This window comes from Lichenostomus cassidix, chromosome 28 (genome assembly GCF_008360975.1).
Source record: "Lichenostomus cassidix isolate B80296 chromosome 28, HeHo_3.0, whole genome shotgun sequence".
Classification (NCBI taxonomy): Eukaryota; Metazoa; Chordata; class Aves; order Passeriformes; family Meliphagidae; genus Lichenostomus; species Lichenostomus cassidix.
The window spans coordinates 4,902,296-4,928,877 of NC_139508.1; the positions used below are offsets into that span (position 1 = coordinate 4,902,296).

At 60.3% G+C, this 26,582-nt stretch overlaps 1 protein-coding gene across 2 annotated transcripts; it reads right to left on the reverse strand.

Moving 5' to 3' along the window:
* Positions 1-2,162: 2,162 nt before the first annotated feature.
* Positions 2,163-18,353, reverse strand: LOC146426303 (nuclear receptor ROR-beta-like). 2 transcript variants are annotated; one of them, XM_085040178.1, is made up of 10 exons: positions 18,059-18,353; positions 10,449-10,534; positions 10,205-10,346; positions 9,428-9,841; positions 8,843-8,964; positions 8,437-8,569; positions 7,266-7,373; positions 6,913-7,023; positions 6,477-6,589; positions 2,163-5,900 (listed from the first exon to the last, which is right to left on the reverse strand). In XM_085040178.1, the coding sequence occupies exons 1-10, from the start codon at positions 18,351-18,353 to the stop codon at positions 5,739-5,741; spliced, it is 1,686 nt and encodes a 561-aa protein (XP_084896304.1). In that variant the 3' UTR covers positions 2,163-5,738. The 2 variants fall into 2 exon arrangements, with proteins under 2 accessions (XP_084896304.1, XP_084896303.1); XM_085040177.1 differs by lacking the exon at positions 18,059-18,353 and adding an exon at positions 12,315-12,714.
* Positions 18,354-26,582: the final 8,229 nt, after the last annotated feature.

Here is a 26,582-nt window from a genome sequence, read left to right on the forward strand (position 1 = left end):
TGCTGGGGATTTTCCCCAAAGGGAGCACTGGCAGTGCCGCTGGCTCCAGGATTTTCCAGCTGGGCGGCTGTTTTGGGGAAGGAAGGGCCAGGTCTCCTCCTCCCATCCATCCGGATCATCGACACGCAGAGAATATTTTGGGTGTGAACCAGCAGAGGTCACTCGGCCCCAGTAAATCCAGTGCTGCTGGACCAGTAAGAGAGGGAGCGTTACTGGGGGACAGCGAGGCACTGAGCCGGGCAGGGGACACCGCCCTGGTCACCTCCGAACTCCTGTCCTCAGCCCGTGGGACAACCGCAGGGATCCCATCCCTCCCGAGCCCCCCTGACCCCGGACTTCAGGTGTGAACCCTCCTCGACAATTCCCAGCTTCTCCCCCGGAGCCATTTTTCCTGAACATTTGTTGTTTAAAGAGTAGCTCTTCACAAGGAATTTTTCAATGGATTTGCCATGCTTTAATTTATTTTATTTTTCTGAAATACACCAAAGAAACCTGACATTTTGGGGGGGAAAAGAGACATATTTTGTAAAATGAAAGCCAAAGTGTCAGTGTGCAGCAACCCAAGGGTGTCACCCTCAGCTCTGGTGGTCCCTGTGGGCTCCCACATCAGACACAGCTTTGCTTCCTCCATCCCCAGAGTGGGTGATGGCCTTTCCCAACACCTCCACAAGCTCTGCCCTGTTTCAGGCTGCTCCCAACTCTCAGTTGCAGCCAGGATTTGTCCTGCAGTAGCTGAACTCCATGGGTGGGAACGTGTTGTCCCCTGGGAATGGCCCAGGGCAGCAATGGGAGCTGGGGTTGAGTGACTCTGCGGACCCAAGGATCGTTTTGCATTTTTTCCCTCTGCTCCTCGATGGTGCTGCTGAGGGATGCAGCTCTGGATGTGCAGAAGGAGCAGGGAATGGACACCCATTTGCAGGGGAAGCAGAAGGAAACGAGGATGAGATTTGCACATTTCACAGCCAATGATCCTTTTGGCCTGTCTGCACCCAGAGCAGAGATTCACAGAGTCCTGGATTATCCTGAGTTAGAAGAGACCCACAAGGACCATCCTGTCCAACCCCTGGCCCTGCACAGACACCCCAACAATCCCACCCTGGGCATCCCTGGCAGCATTGTCCAAACACTCCTGGAGCTCTGGCAGCCTTGGGGCAGGGACCATTCCCTGGGGAGCCTGGGCAGTGCCCCAGCAGCCTCTGGGGGAAGAACCTTTCCCTGAGATCATCCCAACCCTGACCCAGCTCCAGCCATTCCCTGGGCTCCTGTCCCTGCCCCAGGAAGCAGAGATCAATGCCTTGCATCCAAGTCCTTGCATCCTTGTTAAATCCAGGACATCCATGTACATCCATGTACAATGCCCTAGTATATCCAGGGTATTCTTTCCTTTCCCAGTCCTAGGAACAGGTCCCAATTCCTAGGACTGGGAACTGTTTGAAAATGAATCCCAAATGGTCCTTTTCTGTCCCTAATTCCTTCCCACAGATGTACCATCCCCCCTGTCCCCTGACAGACCTGTCCCCAATCTCCTGCCCCAAAATGTGGCCCTGGTACAGCCAGGTGCAGTCCCTGTCCTCAGCTCAGGAGTGTTTAAATAGGATTCCCTGATGAAGGACCTTCCTAGACCTCTTCTCTTCCTTGGAGTGCTCAGGCTGGAGGATGCAGAGGGACTGGGAAGTGCTTCCAAGGGCTCCAAACCAAGCACACACCCCCAGGGCACAAATCCAGCCTCTCCCTGGCTCACTTTGGTGTGTTCTTGGCATTAAGTGAAGCAAGAACCCCTCTCACCATTTAAAATTTACCCTTTTGTCCAAATCCCACACAGGATAGATGTGATATGGGGAAGGAATTCTTCCCTGTGAGGGTGGGCAGGCTCTGGCACAGGTTGCCCAGAGCAGCTGTGGCTGCCCCTGGATCCCTGGCAGTGTCCAAGGCCAGGCTGGACAGGGCTTGGAGCAGCCTGGGACAGTGGAAGGTATCCCTGCCATGGCCGGGGTGGGATGCAATGATCTTTAAGGTCCTTCCAATCCTAACCCTTCCATGATTCTGGTACAGCTCAGTCCTGAGCCCATGGAAGAAATTAAAGGTTTTTCCATGGCTTTGAGGCATTCACTTCCACTCTCAGCCTTTTCTAAAGTTTAAAATCACTATTTCCGGCATTATGATTTTTTTTACCTTGTAAAACAGACTTTATTTTTCTTCCTGTAAATTTTGTGCAATATACATCTATGTACCTATAGAACATACCTCAGTAAAAAGGTTTTCATCCATACATTATATTACTTTTTATTTAATGTTATGAAAAATTCCGACAACAGTTTTGTCCTTAAATAAACATTTCTCCCTCCCCTGCCCTCCCTTCCTAAGCTGACTGGTCCGAAAGAGGAAATTTTATTTAGTTATTTTCTTTTCTTTAAAAAAATAGAAATTACAATCTTACAAGACAGAACATTCAATGAGAACAGAAGCATTTTCCTAAATCTAAAAAGTAAAACATTTCCATAAAACCTGTTGGTATCTACAGGTAGGTGTGTGTGGAGGGTGGTAAATGGAAATAAAAGGTTTTCCATTTCTTCCTTTCATTCATAGAGATAAAAAATAACATAAAACCGACTGAAACTTTATATATTTTTCTCTTTTGCACCAACATTCACAAGAATATATATTATATATATTTTTGATCCATCTTTATACACAGTGTGAGGGTTCTGTAGGTGGAAATGGACACTCAGCTAAACTGCCAGAGCAGACAAACAAACACTAAATTAATCTTGGTCTGGAAAAGAGCCATCGCTGGCGGCCGAGGCTGCCCAGGGCTGTTGGAAAGGAACATCCCTCGCTGGGATGGGAACGTCTCCGAGATGCTGAGCACGGAGCACCAGAGCCAGCCAGGGGCTCAGGGCTCCTGGCCATCCTCCCCACTGGCCACAGGGGAGAGCGGAAATCTCCCTTTTTCCGGCATTTCTGCCCCGGCTTTGTCGTTTGCCCTTTCCCTGTGAGCTCGGAGCTCTGGGTGGCCCAGTGGGGTGTGAGGGACCTTGGCACAGCCCTGGCGAGCCCAGAGCAGGGACTGCCATCCCTTGCCACCCCTTGCCATGCGCGGCGCCCGTCCCAGGCCAGAAATCACCGAATCGACCCCGAATCACTTTATCCCCTCCCAAGAAATCATTAAATCAAGTCGGTTCCTTTAAAGAGAACTGAAAAGTGCAGGTTCCCGCGGTTTGGCAGGTCGAGTTACACATGCTTAATACTTCCAGTCTTCCCTAGGTTCCCACGGGGGGCTCTTATTGCTCAGAATAATCCAGAATCTCTCCCCATGGGATGGACGCTGTGTCGTGAGCCAGAGAATCACGGCCGGCGGCGAGGGCTCCGCCTGTTCCCGAGTTAAGGTGCTTTCCTGGGTTCTTTGCCGGATGAAATGAAGTCAGTGGCGTTGACCATTGGTGTGTGTGTTGGCTGATGAGTACTGAGGGCGAAAAGAAGGGTGTGTGCTTTTTTTTTTCTCTTTTTCTCTTTTTTTCCCCAAACGTTTCCAAACACCTGTGGGCTGTTCCCTCCGAGCACGGCAGCGCTGCCGCCCCGCCCCTGCGAAGAAGCACAGTCATGTTCTAGGGGTGCTTTTCCCGGGAAGTGAACGGTGCTGTCGGAAAAGATGCTTCCAAAAAAAAAAGGCACAACCCTCTGGACGTAAAAGGCAGTACTGACTTCTCGCTTCTGTCCAAGCTTCAGGAGCTGGGAGGGCGGGAGAGGAGCCTGGCAAATCCCCACCCCGTGGACGCTGCGCTGGACAGCGACGCATTGGCACTGGACGTCGCGTGGGGCCGTGGGAGGGCTGGCAGCCTTTTCCCGGAGACCTGGCTCCAACGGCGAGGGAGCCGAGGCTGGCAGGCTCCAGTCTGCTCCCAGAAGCAGTTCAGATGTGGTCAGCAAACCCAGGGAGCTCAGGGCTGCACGCGGCAGGCGGCAGCTGCAGGGGAGGAGAGCAATCCCACATTTCCCTCTGCCTTCGAGCGGAGCAGAAATCCCATCAGCTTCCTGGGGAGTCTTCCCTCATCAAGGTTGGTCCATGGTCTTCCCTAGGAGGTCTTTTAATAAAAGCAGGAATATCCCTCACGACACTAAGAAAGCTGCTCGTTTAGTATAAAGGGTGCAGTTATGGAATAGAAGGTTTTTGGCTCATGCCCAGGGATGATCCGAGCTGCTGGAGGATGGGATTGGGTGCACGAGGAATCAACACAAAGCAGGAAAGGGGCTTGGGATTTTAGCCCTTTGTCAGCAGAAACTGGGGCTGCCTCAGAGCAGATTTTTCCCTTGTAGTTTTTGGCATTTGCTACAGCAGGAGCAGGAACAGGGACGGAAAAATGCATCTGCAGAGCCACGGAGTCTCTCAAGCATCCCCTGCTGCTGTGGCCTAGAACAGCATCACCCCACAAATCCTTCCCTTCATCACCTTTTGAGCCTCCCAAAAGGAGCAGCAGGTCCCAAACACACCACATTCCTTCCAACCACCCTTGTTCCTTGAAGGAAAGGAATAAGGATCTTCCAATACTCTCTGACTCCAAGCAGGCAGTTTCTCCCCTGGAAAAGCTCCTAAATCCTGCTAACTAGAGAAGAAACCCCAAAATAACAGTTCTAAGGAGCTCATTGAGGGGCAAGCCTGGGTCCAAGTCAACCTGCAACAGCAGTGTCATCTGTGCTCCCGTGTGTGGTGTGGGAAGGGGGAACCTGGGAATGGGACCAGGTGTGGGCTGGGTAGAGGAAGGGTCACAAACCCTCTTCTGGATGCTGAACCATGGGGCAGTTTTAATGGGATTGATAGGAAAACACACAACAGCAGCACCCAAAGAGCTACCGCTGCTGTGGCCACCACAGGGACAGGGACCCACAGGGACAGGAGCCCCTCCAGCACCCATGGGTGCCTCTGGGGTTGGATGGCCAGAATTTGGGTTGTCTGCAGTCACACAGGCTCAGGAAAGCTTTGGGGATGCAGAAAGGTGGCACAAGGCAGGTGAACCTGCTGAATTGGCTCCACAAAGTCAGGTGGTTGCCCAGCTGGAGGAGAAGTGGAAATTACTGTGGTGGAGGGCATGGACACCCTGCAAAACTTTTCTCCCACTACACTGGGCATCCTTTCCTTCAAACCAGCCTCCTTCTGTGCTGAATCCCCCACCAGCCACAGCCAGACCTTTCTTGGCCAAGCTCCCTCGGCCCCACTGTGCCTGTGGGAAAAGGAATAAAGCAGAGGCTCTGTCTTTGCCCTCTCCTCAGCTGCAGCCCCAACCCCATCCAGCCGAGTCAGCGTTGCCCCTTCTTTATCCCATGCCTGGTGTTTGGGTTTAAAAAAAAACAAAAACAATAAAATAAAAATAATAATTAAAAAAGAAAGAAATAAAAATCGGAGGTGGAGAGTGCAGCCGGGACAGCGGGAAGGGCGCTGCCTCCTCCCGTGTCACCGGGAGCAGCCGGTCCCTCACCACTGCCGGGAGCATCTCCTCTCCCGAGCAGAGATTTCACATTCATTTCACTGGTATGGCAAAGTCCGTTTGCTTTTTCCTTCAAGGTGCTTTACATTCAAGAGCTATTGCAATCCACAGCAAGGAGACGGGGCCGGGGAGGCACCGCAGCCCCCCCAGGGTTCTCTTGAGTTTGATTATTTGATTTAAATAAATTGCCCCAAACCTCTGAAGTGCAGTTCGTCTCCAAAGTTTGGGGTGCTCAAAGGGGGCCGCTGGCTCCCGGCCTTAGCTCTCCCGGGGGTCGCTGTACTGAAGCTCCGAGTTGAAAACCTCCTTATAGAGGGGGGGGAAGTTCATGGCCGTCTCTGGGTGCAGGAGACGGAAAAATTCCAGCTTGTCCAAGTGCAGGTTGCAAATGGTCTTCATCAAGGGCAGCTTGGAAACCATCTGCAGGGAGAGAGGGAGCTGGTGACTACTGGGATCCTGGGTACAGTGGCCCTGATGCCAGTGCCCTCCCTCCCTCCCTTGGGAATGAGCAGAGGGATTTGGGGACCACTGGGTTCCCAAATAGTGTCCTTTGTACTCCTATTCCCTCTTCCCTGGGCACAACAGGTGGAGTTGGGGACCACTGGCTCTGCCTGGCCCAGGACACCAGCAGACACCCCACCTGTGGACAGCCTGGCAGCAATGTGGCCTCACCCCCAAACCCAAATCTTTCCACAGAGGAAGCTCCTCCCCAAAACCCCAGCACTGTCTTGACCAAAGCATTCCCAAAATGGCTCCTTTGACCTAAAAAATCCCCACTGCCTGATGCACTGCCAGGTTCTGCAACACGGGTCTGCTTCTGCCTGCACCAAAACAGAGATTCACAGCCCTTGGAAAGAAAAATTCCTCTCCTTCTTTGGCAGCTCTGAAGTCTCACCCCCCGAAACGCCCATGTGTGGCTCATGAGCTATGGCACAGCTCTGTCCCCCAGCTCAGACACCCTCCTGGCACCCCTGGCACGGTCCCCTGTGCCACTACCTTTGAGAGCTTGTCCTCAGCGGAGTGTTTCTTCTGGATCTCGTGCTGCAGGGCCACGTAGATCTTGTCCTGGAGCTTCTGCACCTTCTTGGACTCAGTCAGCCATGGGCGATCTGTGAGAGACAAAGGACAGAGTCACCAGAGGGTCAGAGTCACTAGAGGGTCTCCCCCAGGCATGGGGCAGTGGCCCCTGGCTCTTGTGACCCTTCCTGCTCTCCAGGATGGTTTTGGGGACATGCTCCTCACCCCACTGTGAGTGACACAGCTCCTCCCACCACAGAGATCTGGCAGATGCATTTTGTGCATCTTTAGATGCATTTTTTTCCCCAGGAATTAGTGAAATGACCCACCAAGGAAGCAGCATGGAGGTTTATGGGGTCAGCTCTCCCCGTGGGACACCCCTGGGTGTGGGGTTCTCCCCAAGGCCTCCCTGTACCTGGGGAGAGCAGGACGGCAGCAGTGAAGAGGGCGAGCTCCTCATCCGACAGCTGCAGGCGGCACAGGGTCCTCCCCAGCTCGAAGACGGCGCCGATGAGGTCGTCACAGCCTGAGCAGTGGGACAGTGGGAAAGAGGGAGACACAACACTGTCACTGCTGTGCCCAGCGCCTCCACAGCCCCACCCATCAGCAGAACCCAGCGACACCCAAAGCTTGGAAAAATTTTGGGAGGTGAGGTGGGCGAAGGGGATCCTGGATGCTCACCTGGCTGCAAATCGCAGCCTTGTCTGGGCTCCAGGGGGAGGGGGAGGGGGAAGGACCCCGAGGGAGGGGCAGCTTGGCAGCTCTTACCGAGAGATTTGAACACCTGCATCCCGCCGAACTTGCCCTCGAAGAGGACGGTGTTGTTGAGGGGGTTGAACGCGCGGATCATGCGGATCAGGAGCACCTCGAGGCAACCTGATGTAGGCAGAGAGAGCGCAGACGAGGGCAGGGCAGGGCGGGGCAGGGCAGGGAAGGTCAGGGGGGTTTCCATCATCCCAGGACCAAATGTAAGAAAGAGGAAAGCCCCCAGTGCACGTTTGAGGTCCAGATTGTTCATTCCCAAGAGCAGAATGGTTATTTCGACAAGTCCAGTTTGAGTTTTGGGGTTGGTTGGGTTTTTTTAGGTGTCCAATTGTGACCACAATATTTCACCAAAGGGAAATATTATCCAGTCATTCGCAGCGAGGCACAGAGAGACCGAGGTCATGGTGGAACACCGAGAGAGAAGAAAGGGTGAAAACAAAATAAATAAAAAGAAAATGGAAGGAAGAAATGAAAGAACGAGTTAAACTCCAGCGCGTCGGGCACAGCCACCTCTGCTTCGGGGTACAGCATCCCACTGGGACACTGGCACGTGTCCCCAGGGCTGGGTGCGAATCTCAGCTCCCCAACCCTGACAGATCAGAAACCAGGAGGGTTTTCCACAGTTTTGGGGATTTTGCGCATTCAGCTCCTCAGCCTGGGCACGGCATCACCAGCTTGGGCAGATGGAAGGGTGGGGGACGTGGGTGTGCACTGCCATCATCCTCCTCTTCCCAGTCTCTTGCTGGGAGAAGAGGCCAATCCTTTTCTCTCAATCCTCCCTGCTCCCGTTTGAGTTTAGCACCCCTTTTCCCAGGGGAAAACCTTCTGTTCTCATTTCCATCCCAGTTTCTGGGTGACATTTGGATGAGGGCGGCCATGGAGAAAAGCCTCTGCCCAAGGCAGCCACTCCCCTCGTGCCCGCCCTCACCATCGCCCTTAAATGTGACCTTCAGCTCCTTCCAGCCCAGCACCTGCTCCCCCAGCACCGGGAGAACTGGGGCAGCGAGGGAGGGGACACTGAAAGGAAAGCACCAGCCAAGAGAAAAGATGGAATTTGCTTCTTGCCCTACAGCTGCTGCTCAGGAGAGGTGTTGGGGACACGAGGGGGACAGTGGGGACACAAAGGGGGGGTGGCAGGGAGGTGAGGGGGGCGGTGGGGTTCCCCCCCCCTTACCGGCTTTCAGGAGGATGATCTGGTCGTTCTGGCAGAGCTCCATGAAGCCGTCGATGCGCTTGGCGAACTCCACCACGTACTGGATGGCGTTGGAGATCTGCAGTGAGCACTGCTGCCACATGGCCTCGCAGCTCTGCGACACAGAGAGGACACTCTCAGGGTGTGCTGACACCCCGGCACCCCAGCTCTGGGACCCCCAGGGTAGGGAAGAGACCCCAGTGCTGTGCCATCCATGGGGGATGGTGGCATTAGGACACCTGGCATGTGAGCTATCACCACAAACTCCCCCCCGGGCAGCCCCCAAAACACTGACAGAGCCTCCTCACCCTCCTTGCCCTCATCCCCACCTCAGCACAGCCCCAGGGGACACTGGCTATGGGACAGGGGCTGTGGCAGTGGCACTCACCTTGCTCTGCAGGGCACGGACCTCCTCAGGGGAGTAGAGGCTCCACGCCAGGCGCTTGAGCTCCTCCGTCGTGTACTGGCATGTCTCCAGGTGTGATTTCACCACATTCTGGGCCACCCGGTCTGCAAGGTGGGGACAGTGGCCAGTGAGACCTGGGGACCCCAACCCCGTCCTCTCCGGGGTGTCCTGGGGGGCTGCTGGGCTGAGGGCTGGAGGGGTAGAGGGACTCTCACATGGTGTCACAGGGCGGGAGGACAGGTGGGGCAGCAGGGGCTGAGCCTAAAGCAAAGCAAGGGATGTGCCACATGACCTTGGGTGTGCTGAGCTCCTCGGGGAGGCTTGGGGCTGCTCTGAGAGCTGCAGCTTGGGGAGAATCCCAGAATAGTTTGGGTTGGAACCTTAAATCCCATCTGCTCATCAACCTTACATCTCATTCCAATGCCCTGCCATAGGCAGGAACACCTTCCCCTAGACCAGGTGTGTGCTCCCAGAGCTGGGTGTGTCCTGCAGGGCACTGGGGTGGCCCCAAGCAGCATCCCAGGGCCACACACACCCCACACAGCTCAGCACGGCACCGGCGCTCACCGATCTCTAGGACAGAGATGTCAGGGGGCAGCTGGGCACCCTCCAGCGCCCCGTGTGCCAACAGCGCCGGCTCCAGCATCAGCTCGTAGATGGACTCCTGCTTGATGAGTGTGGCATCAGCCACATCCAGGCTGGACTGGTCGGGTGAGGGCTGAGCAGAGGCCAGCAGGTCCAGGTTGTAGTAGGTGCTGCTGCCATCAGGAGTCAGGGGGAAGTCGAAGAGGAGCCCATCTGACAGTGTGGAGATGTCGTCCAGGTCCGAGAGGCCGCTGCTGACGCTGGTGGTGTAGACACGGCTCAGGGGCTCAGGCTCATCCTTGGTGCCACCACTCTGCTCCTGGCTCTGCTGGTGCTTCTGCACCTCGGCGTAGAGGCTGTCCCGCTGCTTCTTGGACATGCGGCCGAACTTCACCGCTGCCCCAGGGGGAGATGGCGGCTGTGTCAGGGCAGCTTCACCTCCCAGAGCAAAGCCACGACTGCCCACCCACCTGGGAAATATCCTGGCTCCCTGGAGTGCCTGATTTGGGGGTCTATGAGCACCGAGCAGGGCAGGGACTCCACTGGATGCCCCCACCCCGCCCCAGACCAACCCTGGTCTAAACTAAACAGCCAGTTTAGATTTTCCCATGGAAAGCACAAAAGCATTCCTTACTTCCCAAACCCTCCTTGAACCAGGCTGGCCCTGCAAGGGAACCAGCTTCATCCTGAGAGCCTGACTTGCCCCAAGGAGGAGCAGGCAGCCTCTGGAAACCCCAGGCACCCCCGGGCACGACTCACCGTCGCGGGACATGCCCAGTGCCAGGCATTTCTGCAGGCGGCAGTGCTGGCAGCGGTTGCGGTTGGTGCGGTCGATCAGGCAGTTCCTCTGCCGGGAGCAGGAGTAGCTGGCGTTGTTCTGCTGGCTCCTCCGAAAGAAACCCTGCACGGGATGGGACGGGAAGAGTTGGGGAAGTGCCCGGCTGGTCCAGCCCCCGCGGCATCCCCCCTGACCGCGCCCAGCTCTCGGCGTCCGCGGGCTCACCTTGCAGCCTTCGCAGGTGATGACACCGTAGTGGATCCCTGAGGACTTGTCCCCGCAGATCTTGCACGGGATCACTTCAATTTGGGCTGCGGGGCATGGGGAAAGGGGGAAAATCACGGTGATTAATAATGGTCACTGCTGAACGGAAGGAGGGACATGGCACCCCCCTCCACGACAGCAGAGGGCTTGCTCAGCACCTGGGGAAACTGAGGCACGAGAGTTGGACCCACCGGCAGCCCAGCCCTTCCCACCGACCCGGCAAGGATGCTTGCACCTCAGAGAGGTCCCTAAAAGGCTCACACAGGTACCCCCATCTGCTCCCCCATCCTCCCCAGAAACAAGAGACAGGGTAGGAAATCCCTTGGAGCTGGGAAAACACAGGATGTTTCTGCCACAACCTGCCTGGGACCCTGTGTTGGAGCAAATCTCTTCATTTTTCACCTGATGTGTGCACCAGGACAGGACAGCCTTGGCACAGGGACCATCCCCGTCCCTGCACTACAGATGCTCTGCTGCTGGAGGTCTGGCCCAAGCAGAGGGTCTGGCCCCCCCTGCTCCCCCAGCAGCTGCTTTGAAGCCCAGGACCAATATAGCCATCCCCAGCTCAAGGTCCCGGCCCCCTTCCCCCCACAAATCCGCTTCCCTCCCCGCTTCTGCTTCACTGGCACTGAGCTGCTAATAGGCTTCGTCCTCCTCATTTTCCAGCTGCCCCAGATCTGGGCTGGCTCTGCCCTCCCCACCCACGCGGGGGGGACGCAGGGCACCCCCGGGACTCGTACGTGCCTCCCGGCATCTCTGCGCCCTCTAATCCCGCTCCAGCCCCCACACCCCCCGGCTGGGCTCAGCCTGGCGTTGCTCTCGAGGGTGCTGGGCAGCCGCCGCCACGCCAAAATAACCCCCACGGCCAGATTATGGTTATTTCCAATCTCCTGGGCCTGTGCAAATCCCCGCTCGGGTAATTCCCTTCTGCCTCTCTTTTCCCCTGGGAGCCATCGGCTCTGGTCGAGGGATGTGTTTTGTGGGGCCACCTCTGCGGGTGACAGCCCTGGTGCTGGGCCAGTGCCACCTGTACCCCAGCACACGACAGTGTCCTGGTTCCCTTGCTGCCTTGGGAGAGGCTGGGCTGGGGTAGTGGAGCTTCACTGGCTAGAGGGGCAGCCGAGGTGCCATCAGTCCCCCAAGGATGCCATCGGTCCCTCAGGGATGCTCAGTCCCCCAGGGATGGTATTGGTCCCCCCAGGGATACTCTCAGCCCCTCAGGGAACCCATCGGTACCCCCAGGGATGCTCAGTCTCCCAGGAATGCTATTGGTTCCCCGGGGATGGTGTTGGTACCCTCAGGGATGCCATCAGTAACCCCCTAGAGATGCCATCACTGTATCCCCTGGGGCAGGTCTGCTTCCGGCCACACTGGGGAAGGATTTATTCCAAATCCAGATGGAAGTGGAGGGAGGGATCCCTCCTGCATCCATTGACTCACTGCTTAACCCAATGCCCCACATGCACCAGGTGATTTGGGGGCTTACCCCTCCTTCCCCCGGCTGCTGAGCTGGGCTTTTCCCAGGGCTGTTTGTTGTCCTCCTCCCCCCGACTGAAGAGAGTCGCATCCTGTCCCTGCCCCTCCCCAAATCCTCTGCCCACGCCTCTGCTGTGGCTGTGGGCCTGGAGCAGCAGAGCTGATTCTCCTGGGGTGAGCAGGGCAGGGATGTCCAGGGCATCCTCACAGCCCCCCTGCTGCACCGCAGCGCCAGGGTCACCCCTCTGGCAGGAGGATGGACGCGCCAACAGGGCCTCGTATGGCCACCCCCAAATCACCACCCAATGACCAAGACACCCCCAGTTCCCTGGCTCCTGCTGGCATCCTCACCCACGCTGCCGGACAGGGGTGCAACCTGCAAAGCACGGGGACCCCTCCCTGCCCCAAGCCCTGTCCCAATCGCCCGGATGGGACAGAGGAGGTGGCATCGCGGGGGGCACAGGGAGGGGGTGCCACCCCCGGCAGGAAGCGGCGTCGGCTCGTTATGCAACGTTAATTGCAGCCGCCGACAGCGCGGGTGATGCATCGCGGGCGCCGCGCCCTCACGCCCGCGGCCGATACTCCGGTACCCGGAATTACCGGCACCGGCTGGCAGCGGGGCTGAGCGCGGCCCGGTACTGCCGGCACCCGCACGGCGGAACCCACCCCACAGTGCCCCCCAGGCCCCAAAAGCCCCAACGATCCCGATGGCTTCGTGTGCTGCCGATGGCCACATCCCGCCCCCCGCTGGAGCAGAGCCCCCCGAGAGCCCCCGGAGCTGAGGGCACGTCGGGATGGTGCTGTCCTGGCTCCTCCTGGTGAAGGAGAAGCCCTGACCACCCGCCGTGTGCCTGCAGCCTTTTGGGGCTCTAATTACCATCCTGCTAATTACCCGGCCGTGCCCGCCACCGGCACCTGACCCGCTCGTAAGACGCTCGCCCCAAATAACTGACGTGGAGATACGGCCGTAACCTGGCGATGGCAATTACAGCCCAGCACGGTTAATTGCTGCTCTGATTGTAAACCCGGCTGAATCACCGAGTCGGCTCCATCCGTGTCCCCTCGTGCCGCGGCCAAGGACCCCCGGGGCGGCTGCACCATCTCCCCTGCGACCCCCAAACACCCCCTGGGGCAAACCCAGCAGGATGGCAATCCCTGTGGGGTGCTGGTGGGCTGGCCATGGCAGCTCCCGCATCCCCCAAATCTCACTGTGATCTGCGGAAACATCACAGTAGACCTCAAATCGCGGATATTCCCCCCTCCCTCCCCCCCCCCCGTGCCTCAGTTTCCCCACCGGAGCGTTTGGCATCTCTTCCCACCACAACCGTGCCAGCATCGGCCGCACTGCAAACGGGAGCGGGGGGGTGGGGGGTGTTTAGGACGGGGTGAACCCCTTCCCCCTCAAGGGGAGGAGGAAGGGAAACTCCACCCTGGGGCCGATGGGGCTAAAATAGGGATCAGGATAAAAGAAACAACAAAAGGGTTAATAAAATAAGTAATAATGATCTCCAGCCGGCAATTAAAATGTCCCGGCGGTGGTATTTGCTCTCCTCCCACTGTAAACACTTCTTGCCCAACTCCCGGCCCGCTGCCACCGGCCGGCCCTTATGTAAGTGGCCCTGTGGCACGGTCCGGCCGCGGGGCCTGGCCGTGGCGGGGCGATGGCCCCCGGTCCGGCGGCTGCGCGTGGCCCCGCGGTTGGAGCCATCCTGTCCCACTGACACACTTTCTGCCCGTGGCCACGCACGCTTGTGTAACCACGGCTGTTAACCCTTCCCGCGGCCGCAGCCACGCCGGGACCAGGCTGGGGCTCACGGCATCACTCCACTCTCCTGCCACCGGCAAGGGGGATTTTGGAGCATTTTGGGGTGATACCTGCAGTTGGGGACACCCATTTGCCACGCTGAGCTGCAGCTCTATGTGGGGGATACAGGTCTGTCCCTGCACAGTGCCCAGGTCGCTTGTCACCCCCCAGCCCCAGCTGTGTGTGTCCCCTCAGCTCAGCACCGTTTTCCTCAGACCAGGCTGGAGGCTCCGGTGGTTTCGGCAGAGCCAGAGCCACCCTCCCCGGAGCAGGAATCGACCTTGGTGCCATGCCGGCACACCCTCCTGTCCATCGCCTCCGCCCCAAGGGCGGGCATCTCTTGCACCCCAAAACAAAACAAGGCAGGCCCTGCAGGATACAGCCAAGAGGAGCTGGACCCCCTCAGTGCGGCAGGGAGGATGGCAGCCCCATCGTCCTCCTTCCCCTCGGCTCTCTGATCTCACTGCTTTGGGAAAATCACCCCAAAACCCTCAGCACCCCATTGAGCTTCGGGCTGTGCCGTGACCCCACTGCTGCTGGAGGCTTTTTGAAGCTGTCCCTCCTCCCACCCAACGGGGTGCCCCTGGCTGGGGGTGAGGACTCCTGGGAGGGGGGTGTTTTGGGGGGCACTGGCCAGTTCCTGCAGAATCCTCTGCACAGTCCCCAGGGTGAGCCTGCACAGCTGTCACCCCACAGGGCTGGGGCAGGACACGGCCACCTCTTCCCTTGGGGGCCACAGGAGGCCACGGTGCCCTTGCCGGAGGTAGTGGGGTGAGCATCCTAGCTCCGAGTATTTCGGAGGTCGTTCTGTGGCCACCCCTGCCCCAAATATCCCCCGGCACTTCCCCAGTGCCCTGGCTCCTTACCCACTGCCCTGGCTCCTTACCCACTGCCCCTGCTGAGGAAGCAGCTCCGTACTCCATCCCTGTGCCAGGCTCGATCGATGCCACAGGATGGGCACCTCTGGTAATGGGCAGCAGCCCCGGAGCCCCCCTGGACCCCCCAGCCCCAGCCAGGGCACTGGGATGCTCCGATGCTTCTCCACCACCACCTCTCCCTTTCCAGGAGGTTCAGCATCCCCCCGGTGCACCCAGAGCTGGGGGAGGAAGATGAGTCCAGGCTGCACAGCGACACTCAGGGACCCACAGGGACATGCAGGGAGCTACAATGCCACCCCATCTCCCCATTCCTGCCCTAAAACCCAGCTCCACTCCTGCATCCCCTGCAGCAACCCCGAATCCCAGGAGTGACTGCGCTTCCCCACTGCCACCATCCACGGTTGTGTTTTCACTGTTTTGGTGGCCATGGGGTGAGAATAAATAAGGAAATACATAAGGAGATATATAAGGAAATAAATAAGGAAATAAAGGGAATTATCACTCCTTTGCATCTGCTTTGGCTTTGCTATTAAACAGACTCCAGCGCCCCAGGGTTCCCCAGCACCCCCGGGGGTCTCCCAGCACCCTGGCACTTCTGGCATCGCTGCCAAAAATTCCCCTCGCCATCCATGCACCCCGGGGAACCCCAAACATGCCAGATCCGTGCCAGATGTTCCCAGCCCCGGCTCCGGGCACAGAGACACCGGCAGCACCGGCAGCACCGCGGCCAAATGGGCAGTGGGGAAAATTTAAATGACACAACCACGGCCCCATGCCGGGTTGGGATGCTGGAGGGGGGAACTGCTTTCCTAATTGATTAGCAAACGTTTCCTGGAAACTTTGGGCCAGTACAGCGCTCAGCTGCTCTCACCCTGCCCTGGGGCAACCTCTGGCCACCTTTCCTTGCAGCCCCGAGGACGGAGGTTTTGCATTTACTCCAACTGCCAGCAAGGTGCTGTGTTTCCCCGTCCCGCGGTGCAGTGTGTGCCCCCAGCTGGGAAATCGTAGCGCCGGGTGGGCGATGCGACTCCCCCAGGGCCGCCCGGCTCCTGCCCGGGCTGCTCCGGTTCACCAGCTCCGGTTCAGCAGCTCCCGTGCCACGCAGCTCCGTGCCAAGGCCAGCCCCGCCGGCGCAGGACGCAGCCCTTTGCACTTTGGCTGGTGCAGAAGGGTGGCAAAGGTGAGGCAGCGGGGAGGGGGACCTGCCAGCCCGGGGTGGGGACAAACCGGGCTGCGGTGGGAGAACCCCTCCAGCTCTGCTGCTAAATCGGGGAGAATTATCTCCTTGGGGCTAAATAAAGGCAGGAGAACGGCTCTGCTCGCCACATCCGATAAACCGGGCTGATTTAGACATTAGCAGCTCTTTAAATAGCCACTGCGAGTTCAAAGTTAAACGTGACAGGGAGGAGGGACAGGGACGCTGGGCTGGGGACAGGGACCACCGTCCTCCCACCACTGCTCTTCCCTGTCCAGGTGCTGCCCCTCCCTGGGGTTATCAGGGTCGGGGATCCCAAATCCCGTCCGGACCGCTCAGGACCCCGTGAAGCCAGAGGGCAGCTCTCTCCAGCAGGATTATTTTTGGGAAGCGACAAGCACGGCCACCCCTGCCCTGTGCTAGCCGGGACAGGCGCGGTCGTCGTGCGGCAGGGCCGGTGGGTGCTGGCCGCCCTCGGCCGCGCCAGCGTGTGCACGCCGCCGAAACGGGCAGGGAAGCTCCTCCTCCGCCCTCTCTGATTTTTCCAATGACAGATCTAGGTCACTAGGACAAGTCGCAAAGGCTGCCGAGCCACCGCACGCTCCTCGCCACGCTGCTTGCAAAACAAGTGAGCAGGAGGGCTGGAAACCGTATAGGATTATACAAGGCAAAGCTTCTTCCCGGCCCCGGCGCAGCCGCGGCGCAGGGAAGGACAGGAGCGAGGAGCTGCTGTGGCCCCCGGGGGAACGGGGCAGAGCGGTGGCGGTTTTGGGAAGGAAAATGGAGATTGAATCAATTTGGCGTCGCCATGCGGCATTTGGGCTTCGAGAGAGATGAGGACGCGGGGCTGCGGGAAAAACGCCCGACTGGGGGGAATGGTGGGATAGCAGTAGGGTTTGGCCCTAAATTAGGGTCAACACACAGCAATTCAGTGGGGAAAGGAAAAATATTTTTAAAAAAAGGAAAAGTTCGCCCAGTTGCTAATTAAGCCGGTGCTGGCTGTGCAAGTGCTACGTAAGAGCCAGGCGTGTTCGTAATTAGGCAGGCGCTAATACTTCCCTCCGTCCTAAAAAAGGTGAAAACCCAGGGTGTCGTGGGGCAGGAAGGGGATGTGGGGGGCTCGCCTCGCCCTCCTCACCCACCCCAACCCCACCGTTACACAAGAGTGCGGCGGGGAGAGAGCCGCAGCACCCGCGGCGGAGGGAGGAAACGGGAGCTCGGGGATGAACTCCTGGTACCCACACCCCAAAATGTGCCTAAGGACCTGCACCCCCAAAACACACCGACGGAGGGTCCTGGAAGGGCGAAGGGCTCGGGGAAGCCAGGTGATGCCGGAAAAATTATTTAAAGGAGGATGAAAATCCCAGCCCAGGGTGCAGTGGTGCTCCCAGCACGTTGGGAACAGAGCTGGGTTCAGCCACCGCTGCGTCACCATCACCAGGCCCAGGTGGATTGTCCCGCTGGAGCCTTCCTCCCTCCATCCTCATCCTCCCCACCGCCTGCTAGGCAAAGCAGAGGGGTGAAAAGTAGGAATTGCCTTTGGTAACGCGTAAAACAAGGCAGGTGCTGGCACGAGGCACCCCTGCCCTGGACAAGGGGCACCCAAAATTGCACCTGATCCCTCGCCCGTCCCTGCAGGAGCCTCCCAAACTGCCCCCCACGCCGTGGAGAGAGGGAAAAGAGGGAAAAACTACAATAAATCCAGCCCTGGTGGGAGCAACATATTGAAGAGGAGATTAAGGGGTTTAGTGCGGGGAAAAGCTTAAGAGTGCGTCTAAGCCGGCGTCGGAAAGCGAAGCAAAATAAACAAGAATTTTATTCCTAACGAAGGGGGAGCTGGAGGAGGCAGAACAGCCCCGGCCGGGCTGGTGCGGGTTCCCCCCTTGCTGCCCTCCGCGGGGCTAGTGCGGGTCCCCCCTTGTCCCGTTCCAGCGAGGCTGATGCGGGGTCCTTCCCATCCCTTCCGCGGGGCTCACACGGGTCCCCTCGTCCCCCTCCAGCAAGGCTGATGCGCGTCCCCCCTTGCCAGTGCCCCAGGCTGACGCCGAGTCCCCCCGTCCGTCCCCTCCGCGGGGCTGATGCGGGTCCTCCGTATCCCCGTCCGGCTGACGTCGGGTCCTCCCCGTCCCCCTCCGCCAGGCTGATGCGGATGTCCCCGACCCCCACCGGGACCAACTTCTGCCGCTGCCCCCCGCAACCCGCAGCCCCCCGGACTCACCTCGCATCGTGTCCGCCGCGGTCAGGGCGCCGGGGGGCGCATGGGGCGGCTCGGGGGTCCGGAGCGGCGCGGGGCGCGGCGGGAAGCGGTGGCACCGGGAGGCACCGGGCGGCACCGGGAAGCACCGGGCGGCACCGGGCGGCTCTGGCACCTGCCCCTCCGCCGCGCCGTGACCCACTTCTGCCCGAGCATGCGGCCGTTCACATGACGAGCCCGCCCCGCCCCCCCCAATCGGTTTCACTTCCAGCCCCACCTCCTGCCCTTCGTCCTCCTCCTCCTCCTGCTCCATCCCCATCCCCGCCGCTCCGCCGCCCGGTGCTCGGCGCTGCGCGGGCGCTGCCGGCGCCTCCCCGGGACCGGGGTGTGCGCGACCCCCGCCCGGCTGTGGCCGCGGGGCGCTCGGCGCTGCCCCCCGGCGCTGCCCGCCCCCGGGAGGGCCGTGCCGGTGCCCGTCCTGCCCCGGCTCGCCCAGGCACGGGGCCGGCTGCGTGTCCCGCTGAATCACCGCTCCCTTGCTTCACTCCGCTCCCGTGCAGCCCCTCTGTTCCCGACAGGGACCCTGCTCGGCGCGGGGACCCCACAAACCCCCAGCAGGACAGGACAGGGCGGGGGAGCTCTGCCGAAGGTGCAGCAGCCGGCGTTGGGGGGAGTGGGGAGCGCGGGGACCCCCGTGCAGCTGCCCCAGGTGCCCAGGGCTGGCTGCAGATGCTGAGGTCCGAGGGGACATCCCAGCTGGGAGACCTGCAGGACACCAATGGCGCCATGGAAGTAGTGGGAAGCTTTGAAGGTGGAGGGAGGTATTTCCACCCTGTCCTTCATACTGGGATGCACACAAGTGGCTTTGGGGCCTGGGATTGTACCCCGGATAAAGGGGCACTCCAAAACACGCCTCAGACATGCAAAGAGATGGTGGCTCTGGCCCATGCAACGCAGCCTCACCGCGCAGAGCCTGAGATGTCGGCACGGGGCAAAGTCCCCTGGCTGGGGTTTCTGGTAGGACTCTTGCACCAGGTCACCAGAGTCCTCCCTGGTGCCACATCACAGGGGTGGAGGCAGCTGGTCCTGGTCACGCTGGGCCAGGGCTCAGGTACCAGGGTCAGTGCTCAACAGTGCCCAGAGATGCCTGGATCCTGGGGACAGTGGCACTGGCCTGGAGACCTGATGTGTGTGGAGAAGGCATCTGCCATAGGCACGAGCACAACACCCTCCACAGATATCCACCATGGACGTGGACCTGGCATCACCACAGACATGGCTGAGTGCCTGTGGCGGCATGGATGAGTGCCACGAGCATGAGTATAGCATCTGCCATGACCATGGCATCCAGTCATGGTCACAAGCATGGCACAGCAACATCAGCCATGGGCCTGAAGGCAAAACCCACCACAGGCACAGATGCAGCCACCATCAGCATACATGGCATCACTGCCTCTTCCCTGGATGGCCTCCTGCCCTCACAGCTGGGCTCTGAGGGGACACTCCAGCCCCCCAACACTCAAATCAAACCATTTAATCTCAGTTGAAGAGGGCAGTTTCAACTCCCATCCATCCCAAACCCAGGGCTGAGCCGGGGGTGCTGATGGGTCGGTGGCAGAGGGGCTCCCCTGCTGCCCCTGGAACTGTCCCCCTGCTCTGGCGCAGGTAGGCGGCAGTGGCAGAGTGGCTCAGTGAGCCGTGGTGGCACTTTGTGTGTTCCCACCCGTGTGCCGAGAACCACCCGGCTCTGCTCCGGCGCGGGAGAGGCTGCGGCGGGGAGGGGAGGGGGACACGGGCTGGGGGCGGGAGGGGCGGAGGGGACCGTGCCGCCCAGCGCGCTCCAGTGCTGCTGTCTGACATGATTTTGCTGATGGCGATTGGGAGCGGGTTCGCTGCTCTCTCCGGTCGGATTCGCTCCTTCCTCCCGGCTTTCCTGCCTCCTCCGCATGGATGGGCACGCAGACGGGACGCGGGGCGACGTCTCGCCTCGCTCTTCGCAGGCTCTACTTCCAGCACGGCTCCTGCGAGCGCAGCGCCGGATGGAGCCAGAAATCCCACCCCTGTGCACATCCCGAGCGGCCCCGGTCAGGGGCAACCCCTGCGTGTGCGGCGAGGCCGCTGCCGTCCCCCGGGGTCACGGGAGCTGCCCGAAGCAGGTCACCCTCATTAGCCCCATTTCACAGATGGGGAAACTGAGACCGGGAGCAGCGCAGTGACTCTTCGTGGCACGCAGGGTCCTGCCCCGGTGAACTCGCCCCTCCCAAAAGGCGGTCGCCGATTGCTGCTGTTGGGACAGTCGCGGCTGAATCGCGCCAGAGCGAGAGCGAAAATACTCCCCGAGTGCTCAGCGCAACCCAAAAGTATGAGGTTACATAAGCGGCACCACACCTGCCGTGAGCAACGCGGGACCCACGCACCCATCCACGCACCCGCTGCCGCCGCCGTCCCCTTAACCCTTCGTGTGCGGGGACGGGTCCTGCACCGGCCGGGTCGGGAATGACCTGGGGACAGCCCCAGGGAAGAAGGAGATGCTACAGGGTTACCTGAGCAGGTGCTGAGTGCTGCAGGTCTGGGACTCAGCCTCATGGTTTTGGGGCCACAGGGATGGAGGTGGAGAGTCTCTACAAGAGCAGGACCCCTTTTTCTCGTGAGCAGGGTCTCACCCCGTGGACTTGGCCGGGTTTAAATTGGGGTCCTGGTCCCAGGAAAGCCAGAACTGAAGTAGAACTGGTTCACTGGTGGCTGAGCCCCTGGAGTAACATTCGTTCCTGAGAGAGGAGCAGCTTCCCCCTCTTGCCCGGGGCTGTTTCTGCTGTGGCAGCAGCGGAGGTCACAGAACCTCCCCTAAAAACTCTCTCCCCCTCCCCACGCTGTGACAGGAGCTGGTGCAGCGCCTTTCAGAGCTGGCTGGTGCAGAGACCCTCACCCCAGTATCTACTGGTGCTGTTCCTGGTGATGGGAAGCAGCAGGGCTGGAGGGCCAGAGCTGCCTGGGTGGTGCCAGGTCTGGACTCAGTGCCAGGAGCTGCACCCGCCAGGGCAATGCCGGGGGACAGGTCCAGCGGGGCTGGATGCAACCTGGCACAGGTGGCACTTGTGGCACCGGAAGGATATGGCCACCAGGAAGGAATGAGAAGAAAAAACTGCCACTTGCCACCACCTAGCCTTTCTTCTTCTCCTCATCTCTGGCCCAGACTCGCCCCCCCATCTTTGTGTGAGGGCCAGGGCAGACGGCAGGGCACTGCCAACTTGTGGCAACACTGAAGTGGCCACCGCTGGCACGGCTCCGCCGCCAGGATCAGCCCAGCCGGCCCCCGGCTGGCCCGGAGGTGAGCAGGAATTCCGGATGACACCATCGCGCCTTAATCACTGTTTGCTCTCCCTCGCGCCCCACCCAGCGAGAGGGGAACCTTCTGCCAGCATCACCGGTCCCACACCCAGAGCCCCTCACCCCAGCTCGGGGACCACCGCCAGGGCTGTGACAGTTGCCCCGAGCTCGGCGAGCCCCGGGCTGGCACAGCCGGACCCCGCGGTGGCTCTGCCGTGGGCTCCCTGCCATGGGCACTGCCAGGCGCCTGCTGTGACTCAGTTTCCCATCAGGAATGGCTGACCTGCCCGGCAGGGAGTGGGTCACGGGGTAAACCCACTGACGGAGGCCACAGCATTGGTGTCCCCAAATCTGATCCTCAGGGGTTGGCATGGGGATGTGCCCCATGGAAACCCCCAGCCCGAGGACTGGGCAGGGGTCCTGCTCCCGAGTCCCCGGGCTGGATGAGAGTCCTGTCTCCCAGTCCCAGGGCTGGGTGGGGGTCCCATCATGTCCCCCCATACCAGGCTGGGGTGGGTGTGGGCAGTGGGGGCAGGGGAGCTGCATGGGAACTGCAGCACCTGCAACCACTGCGCCTTCCTGTGTGTCCCCCAGCTGTGGGGGTGACACCACGGGGCAGCCCCTGCTCAGGGGCAGAGTCCCACCGCTTTGTCCTCCCCATGGTGTCAGTGTCACCCTTCCTCCCAGCCCTACTGCTGAAGTCCCCCTGTGCTGAACAGGGCAGTGCCCGCAGGCCGTTGGGATGAGATGTTGCTTTGCCAGCTGTGCCAGTCCTGGCAGCCAGTGGGATCGGGCATGGTGCTGGGCACGTGGCCCTGCTGCAGTGCTGTGAGTCACTGCATCTCGGTGCTGCTTATGCAAAGGCTGGCACGGGCTGTGGCATGGGGCTGTGGGGCCATAGGGTCATGGAGCTGTGGGGTCATGGGGTTGTGGGGCTGTGGGGCCATGGCATGGGACTGTGGTGTGGGGCTGTGGTGTTGTGGGGCCATGGCATGGGGCTGTGGGGCCATGGGACTGTGAGACCATGGCGTGGGGCTGTGGTGTGAAGCTGTAGTGTGGGACTGTGGGGCTGTGGGTGCAGGGTGGGTGCCACCAGGGCACTCTGCAGGTGCAAAGCAGAGCATGGAGAAAGGGGAAACTGAGGCAGCAGCGGGGCGCACCCCTGAGTCCTGCAGCCATGCGGGAGCGTCCCTGTCACCGCCCGGGGCCGGGGGCTTGGGGGGGCAGCAGGGCCAGGTGTAACCGGAGCCCCCGGGCTGGCCTGACCCGCTCAGGGCTCACGTAACGCCCACCCGGTGCTTATGCAATAGCTGCTGCCATGTGGCTCTGAGGGACACCCAACGCCGCGGCAATTACCCGGCCCCTAATCAGCGGCGACGCAGGATAACGAGGCTAATTGGAGCCGTGGCCAGCAGAGCTGCCGGAGGAGGAACGTTCAGTCTCACTCTGCACCCCGAGGGGTGTCCCAAGCAATTAGTGGCTGCTGAGCCTTCGTTAGGGGCTGGGGGGCTGCGGGGAGTCATGGCCGGGCTGGACCCCACTGTGCCCTGGACAGCGGCTGTGGATGTCCGTGGGGTGGACGGAGCATCTCTTTGCCCCTTGGCTGAAGTGTGGCATCCCCATCCCTCCTGCATCCTCATCCCTGTTTGCATCCCCATCCCTCCTGCATCTCCATCCCTCCTGCATCCCCATCCCTGTTTGCATCCCCATCCCTCTCTGCATCCCCATCCCTCCTGCGTCCCCATCCCTCCTGCATCTCCATCCCTCCTGCATCCCCATCCCTCCTGCATCTCCATCCCTCCTGCATCCCCATCCCTCCTGCATCCCCATCCCTCCTGCATCCCCATCCCTCCTGCGTCCCCATCCCGCACTCCCGTGGCGCAGTGATGCTCCAAGTAGGTCAGTGGGCCGCGGTGTTGGGTGACAGTGGGTGGCTGCAGCACCTGCCCGGGGGGTTTTGCTCCCTTTATCCCTGGTTGCCCACGCCCTTGGCCGATCCCACCCCCCTGCTCACCCCACCGGGCTCCGTGGCCCCCAGGGAGGGGGCAAAGGCAGCGTCTCCCCGGTCCAGACTGCAGAGCCCTGACTCACCCATTGCACAAATGATGCCCAAATTGGCGCGTGAAGGAGGATCCTGCCCCCGCCCCGGGCTGCCCCCTCCCTCCCTGATGCCTTGGAGGGCTCAGCCTGGTGGTGTGGGGTGCAGGGGGGCTCCCCGGGCAGCTCCCCCCGGCACTTGCCCCTGGCTCAGGCAGCTCAGACTCCGCTCGGCACCATCCTGGGCACCGCGCGGCGCTGCCGAATCTCCAGCGTAATAATTAGGAGATAAACAGGAAAGAGGAAAGGGGCAGATTTCATATTCCGCCCTGATCCCCCCGGGACAGATAAAAGCGGAGTGGGGGGACTCAAGGGGGCTTTTTTCCCACTTGTTTCTGCTGAATCAAACATTTTTCCTCCTGCTTAGAAGATTTCCTGGCTCCCCCTGTTCCCCCCGCTCCCGCCTTAATGAGGTTTTGCTGTAGAAGTCTCCGAGCCTCAACCATGGCCTTGAGTTAATCTCCAGGCACCTTCAAAGCCGGGTTGTTCCTGCTTCCCCCCCAGCCCCTCCTTCACCTCCATCTTTTTGAACTTCCCAGCCACAAAATTGCTGAGTTTCATGTGATGCTGCTTCTCCCGCGCCCGGCGGCGAGCACGGGGTCCCGGGGCAGGTGGGGGAACATGGCAGGGACACGGTCCCTGGGGCTGGGGAAGGGATGGAGATGATCCCTCCAGGCGGAAAAACAGCCTGCCTTGGAGGGCAACCTCCAAACTAGGGTGAAAAGGGGATATTTTGAGATTTAATTTTGGCCCCAAATTGGAATATTGTGGAAATACTGCAAAAAAATAGCCCACGGCTCAGGGCCACCAAGATGGTGACCAGACCCATCTTTGCCACCGACATTGAGGCTCCGGGACTGGTGACACTGAGGCGTCACCCTGTGGGACAGGCAGAGGATGTGGCAGGGTGTGCAGGCAGGTGCTCCTCAGGTGCCAGGAGCATCCCCCTGCCAGGGCTAAGCTGGGTACAATTGTGGGACCCCAGGCTGGGGCTGGTGGCAGGAAAATGGTGCTGGTCAAGGTCCTGTCCTGGCTGCCCACGCAGGGCTCTGTCATGGGAATCAACTGCTGTCTGGGGAAGGGACTTGGAAGCTGCACAGCCCTCGGGTGGCATCCGTGCTGCCAGGACAGTGCCTGCTCCTCAGAGCACCCATCCCTGCTGGGGGGCTCTGGGCACCCCATCCATCCCTGCTGGGGGGCTCTGGGCACCCCACCCTCCCCATCACCTGTGTGGGTGCCCAGCCCTGACCACAGCGGGTCCAAAACCCTGGTAATGGGAGAAGCAGGAGCCGACAGCACCTGAGCTCCTCGAGCGTGGGGTGCTGCCCTGTCCCACCCACGCTGGAGCCATCGGACACCGCTGGGCTCCCTCCTCCTGCCCCCGGTGCCCCGGGCTGCCCATGGCACCCATACCTGGGCGTCCTGTTCCAGAGCCGATCTGGAGGCTTTAGTGCAAGTTAATCCCAGCAATCCCTTAATTCCAGGGACCGAAATAGGAAAGATCAGTAGGTCAGTGGGAAAAGCTCTTGGCCAAAGTTAACATGTTAATGCTGAGAGAAGGCGAGGGAAAGAGCAGGGGAGAAGAAAGTGCCCAGGAATCTGCTGTTGGCCCGCCCTGTGCCCGGCTCCGGTCACTCTGCATCCTGCCGGTTTGGGGATGCCAAGCACCGGAGGGGCAGGAAGGCTTGGCAGCTCCTGGCCTGGCACAATTTTGGGAAGGAAGGGAGGTTTTTCCCCTCTCACCAAACCACCCAAACCCAGCACTCGCACCCCCGAGGCAATCCCGGTGCGTTAAATCCCGGTCTCCAGAGGCGAAAGGTTGCGCATTAGCGCCTGCACCGCTGAGCGGCCCTAATTAGGGCTTGGCAGGCGCCCGCCTTGGCCCCGTAAGCACCTTTTTGGCTGCTGCTCTGGAAAAAGCCGTGCCGGAGGGCTTAGCTTTTAATACAGCCAAAGCCCAGGTGAGCCACCCACCGCTGCCCAGCGCCAATGGGCCAGTCCCAGCCCAGCTGAGGGTCCCAGCCCAGCTGAGGGTCCCTGCTCCGATTATGGGTCCCATCTCCGGCTGTGGCCTCGTGGGCTTCCCCTGCTGGCCCCACACAAGCCCCCCCCAGCCCTGCAGTGCCAGTGTTGCTGCTGGTGCATCACAGCAGGAACCTCCCAGGGCCTTTCTCTGCATCCCCAGCCGCTTTCCCTTGGGGTTGGGTGCTTTTGGGCAATAATATCGCTATGGGAGCAGTTTCCTTAAATCCATCTTTGTTACCACAAGCAGCTTAGCACCAGAAACTCTCTTCCTCTCTGTTCTTTTAATACGATCCCGGCTTAGCAAAGCCCCGGGCTTAGCCACTGCCCCTGCAGTGCAAGTGAGGAGAGGAGAATTAAATAATATGAAAGCAGAAAACAAAGGGCTCTGCTTGATTTAAGCAGCTGGATGGGGGGTGGCAGCAGCCCAGCCCTGCCCCGGGGGAGCTGCTGGGGTTACCTGAGGAGGGGGATGCTCGGTGGGATGATACAGGGTGGGACCCCTCCGGGATGCCCTTTTTTTACAGGTCAGTGGGTCAGGGATGCTCTGATGCTCTCAGCCATTGCTCCTGCTGGCAGAGCCCAGGGGAGACAAGGTGCCTTGAATACCTCACTGCCCTTCTTGGTGGCAAATATTCCCATTTTCTAGAGTTTTGTCATCTGGGGCTCTGCCAGAACCAATGAACGGCTCGGGAGAACTCGGTGCCCTTTGCGGAGGCAGCATCACACCGAGGCATGGGCTTTCCCCACATTTCCCACCCCACCAGAGCCGGGATGGTGCTCGCTGGCTGCCGGGCACACCCCGCTGTGCCGGTGGGCTGGGGGTTCCTGCTCATCCCTGGCTCCCGGCTGGCCGGCCTGGCTCCCATGGCTGCCACCGTGGCTCACCTTGGACTCCGCTCCCGGCACAGCCCAGCGCCCGGCTGGGTTGCTGGGGAGACGGGCTGGTTTATTTACCATCGGGGCTGCGATAAGGAGTGTGAAAGGGGAGGAGGAGCACATGGTGTCCAATGTGCCTGACCCACTTTTCCATCGCCCGGGCATTGCTCGCCCTCGGCGATTGGATTGCAGCGGCTGCGGAGCCGCCAGGGCTTGGGGCGTC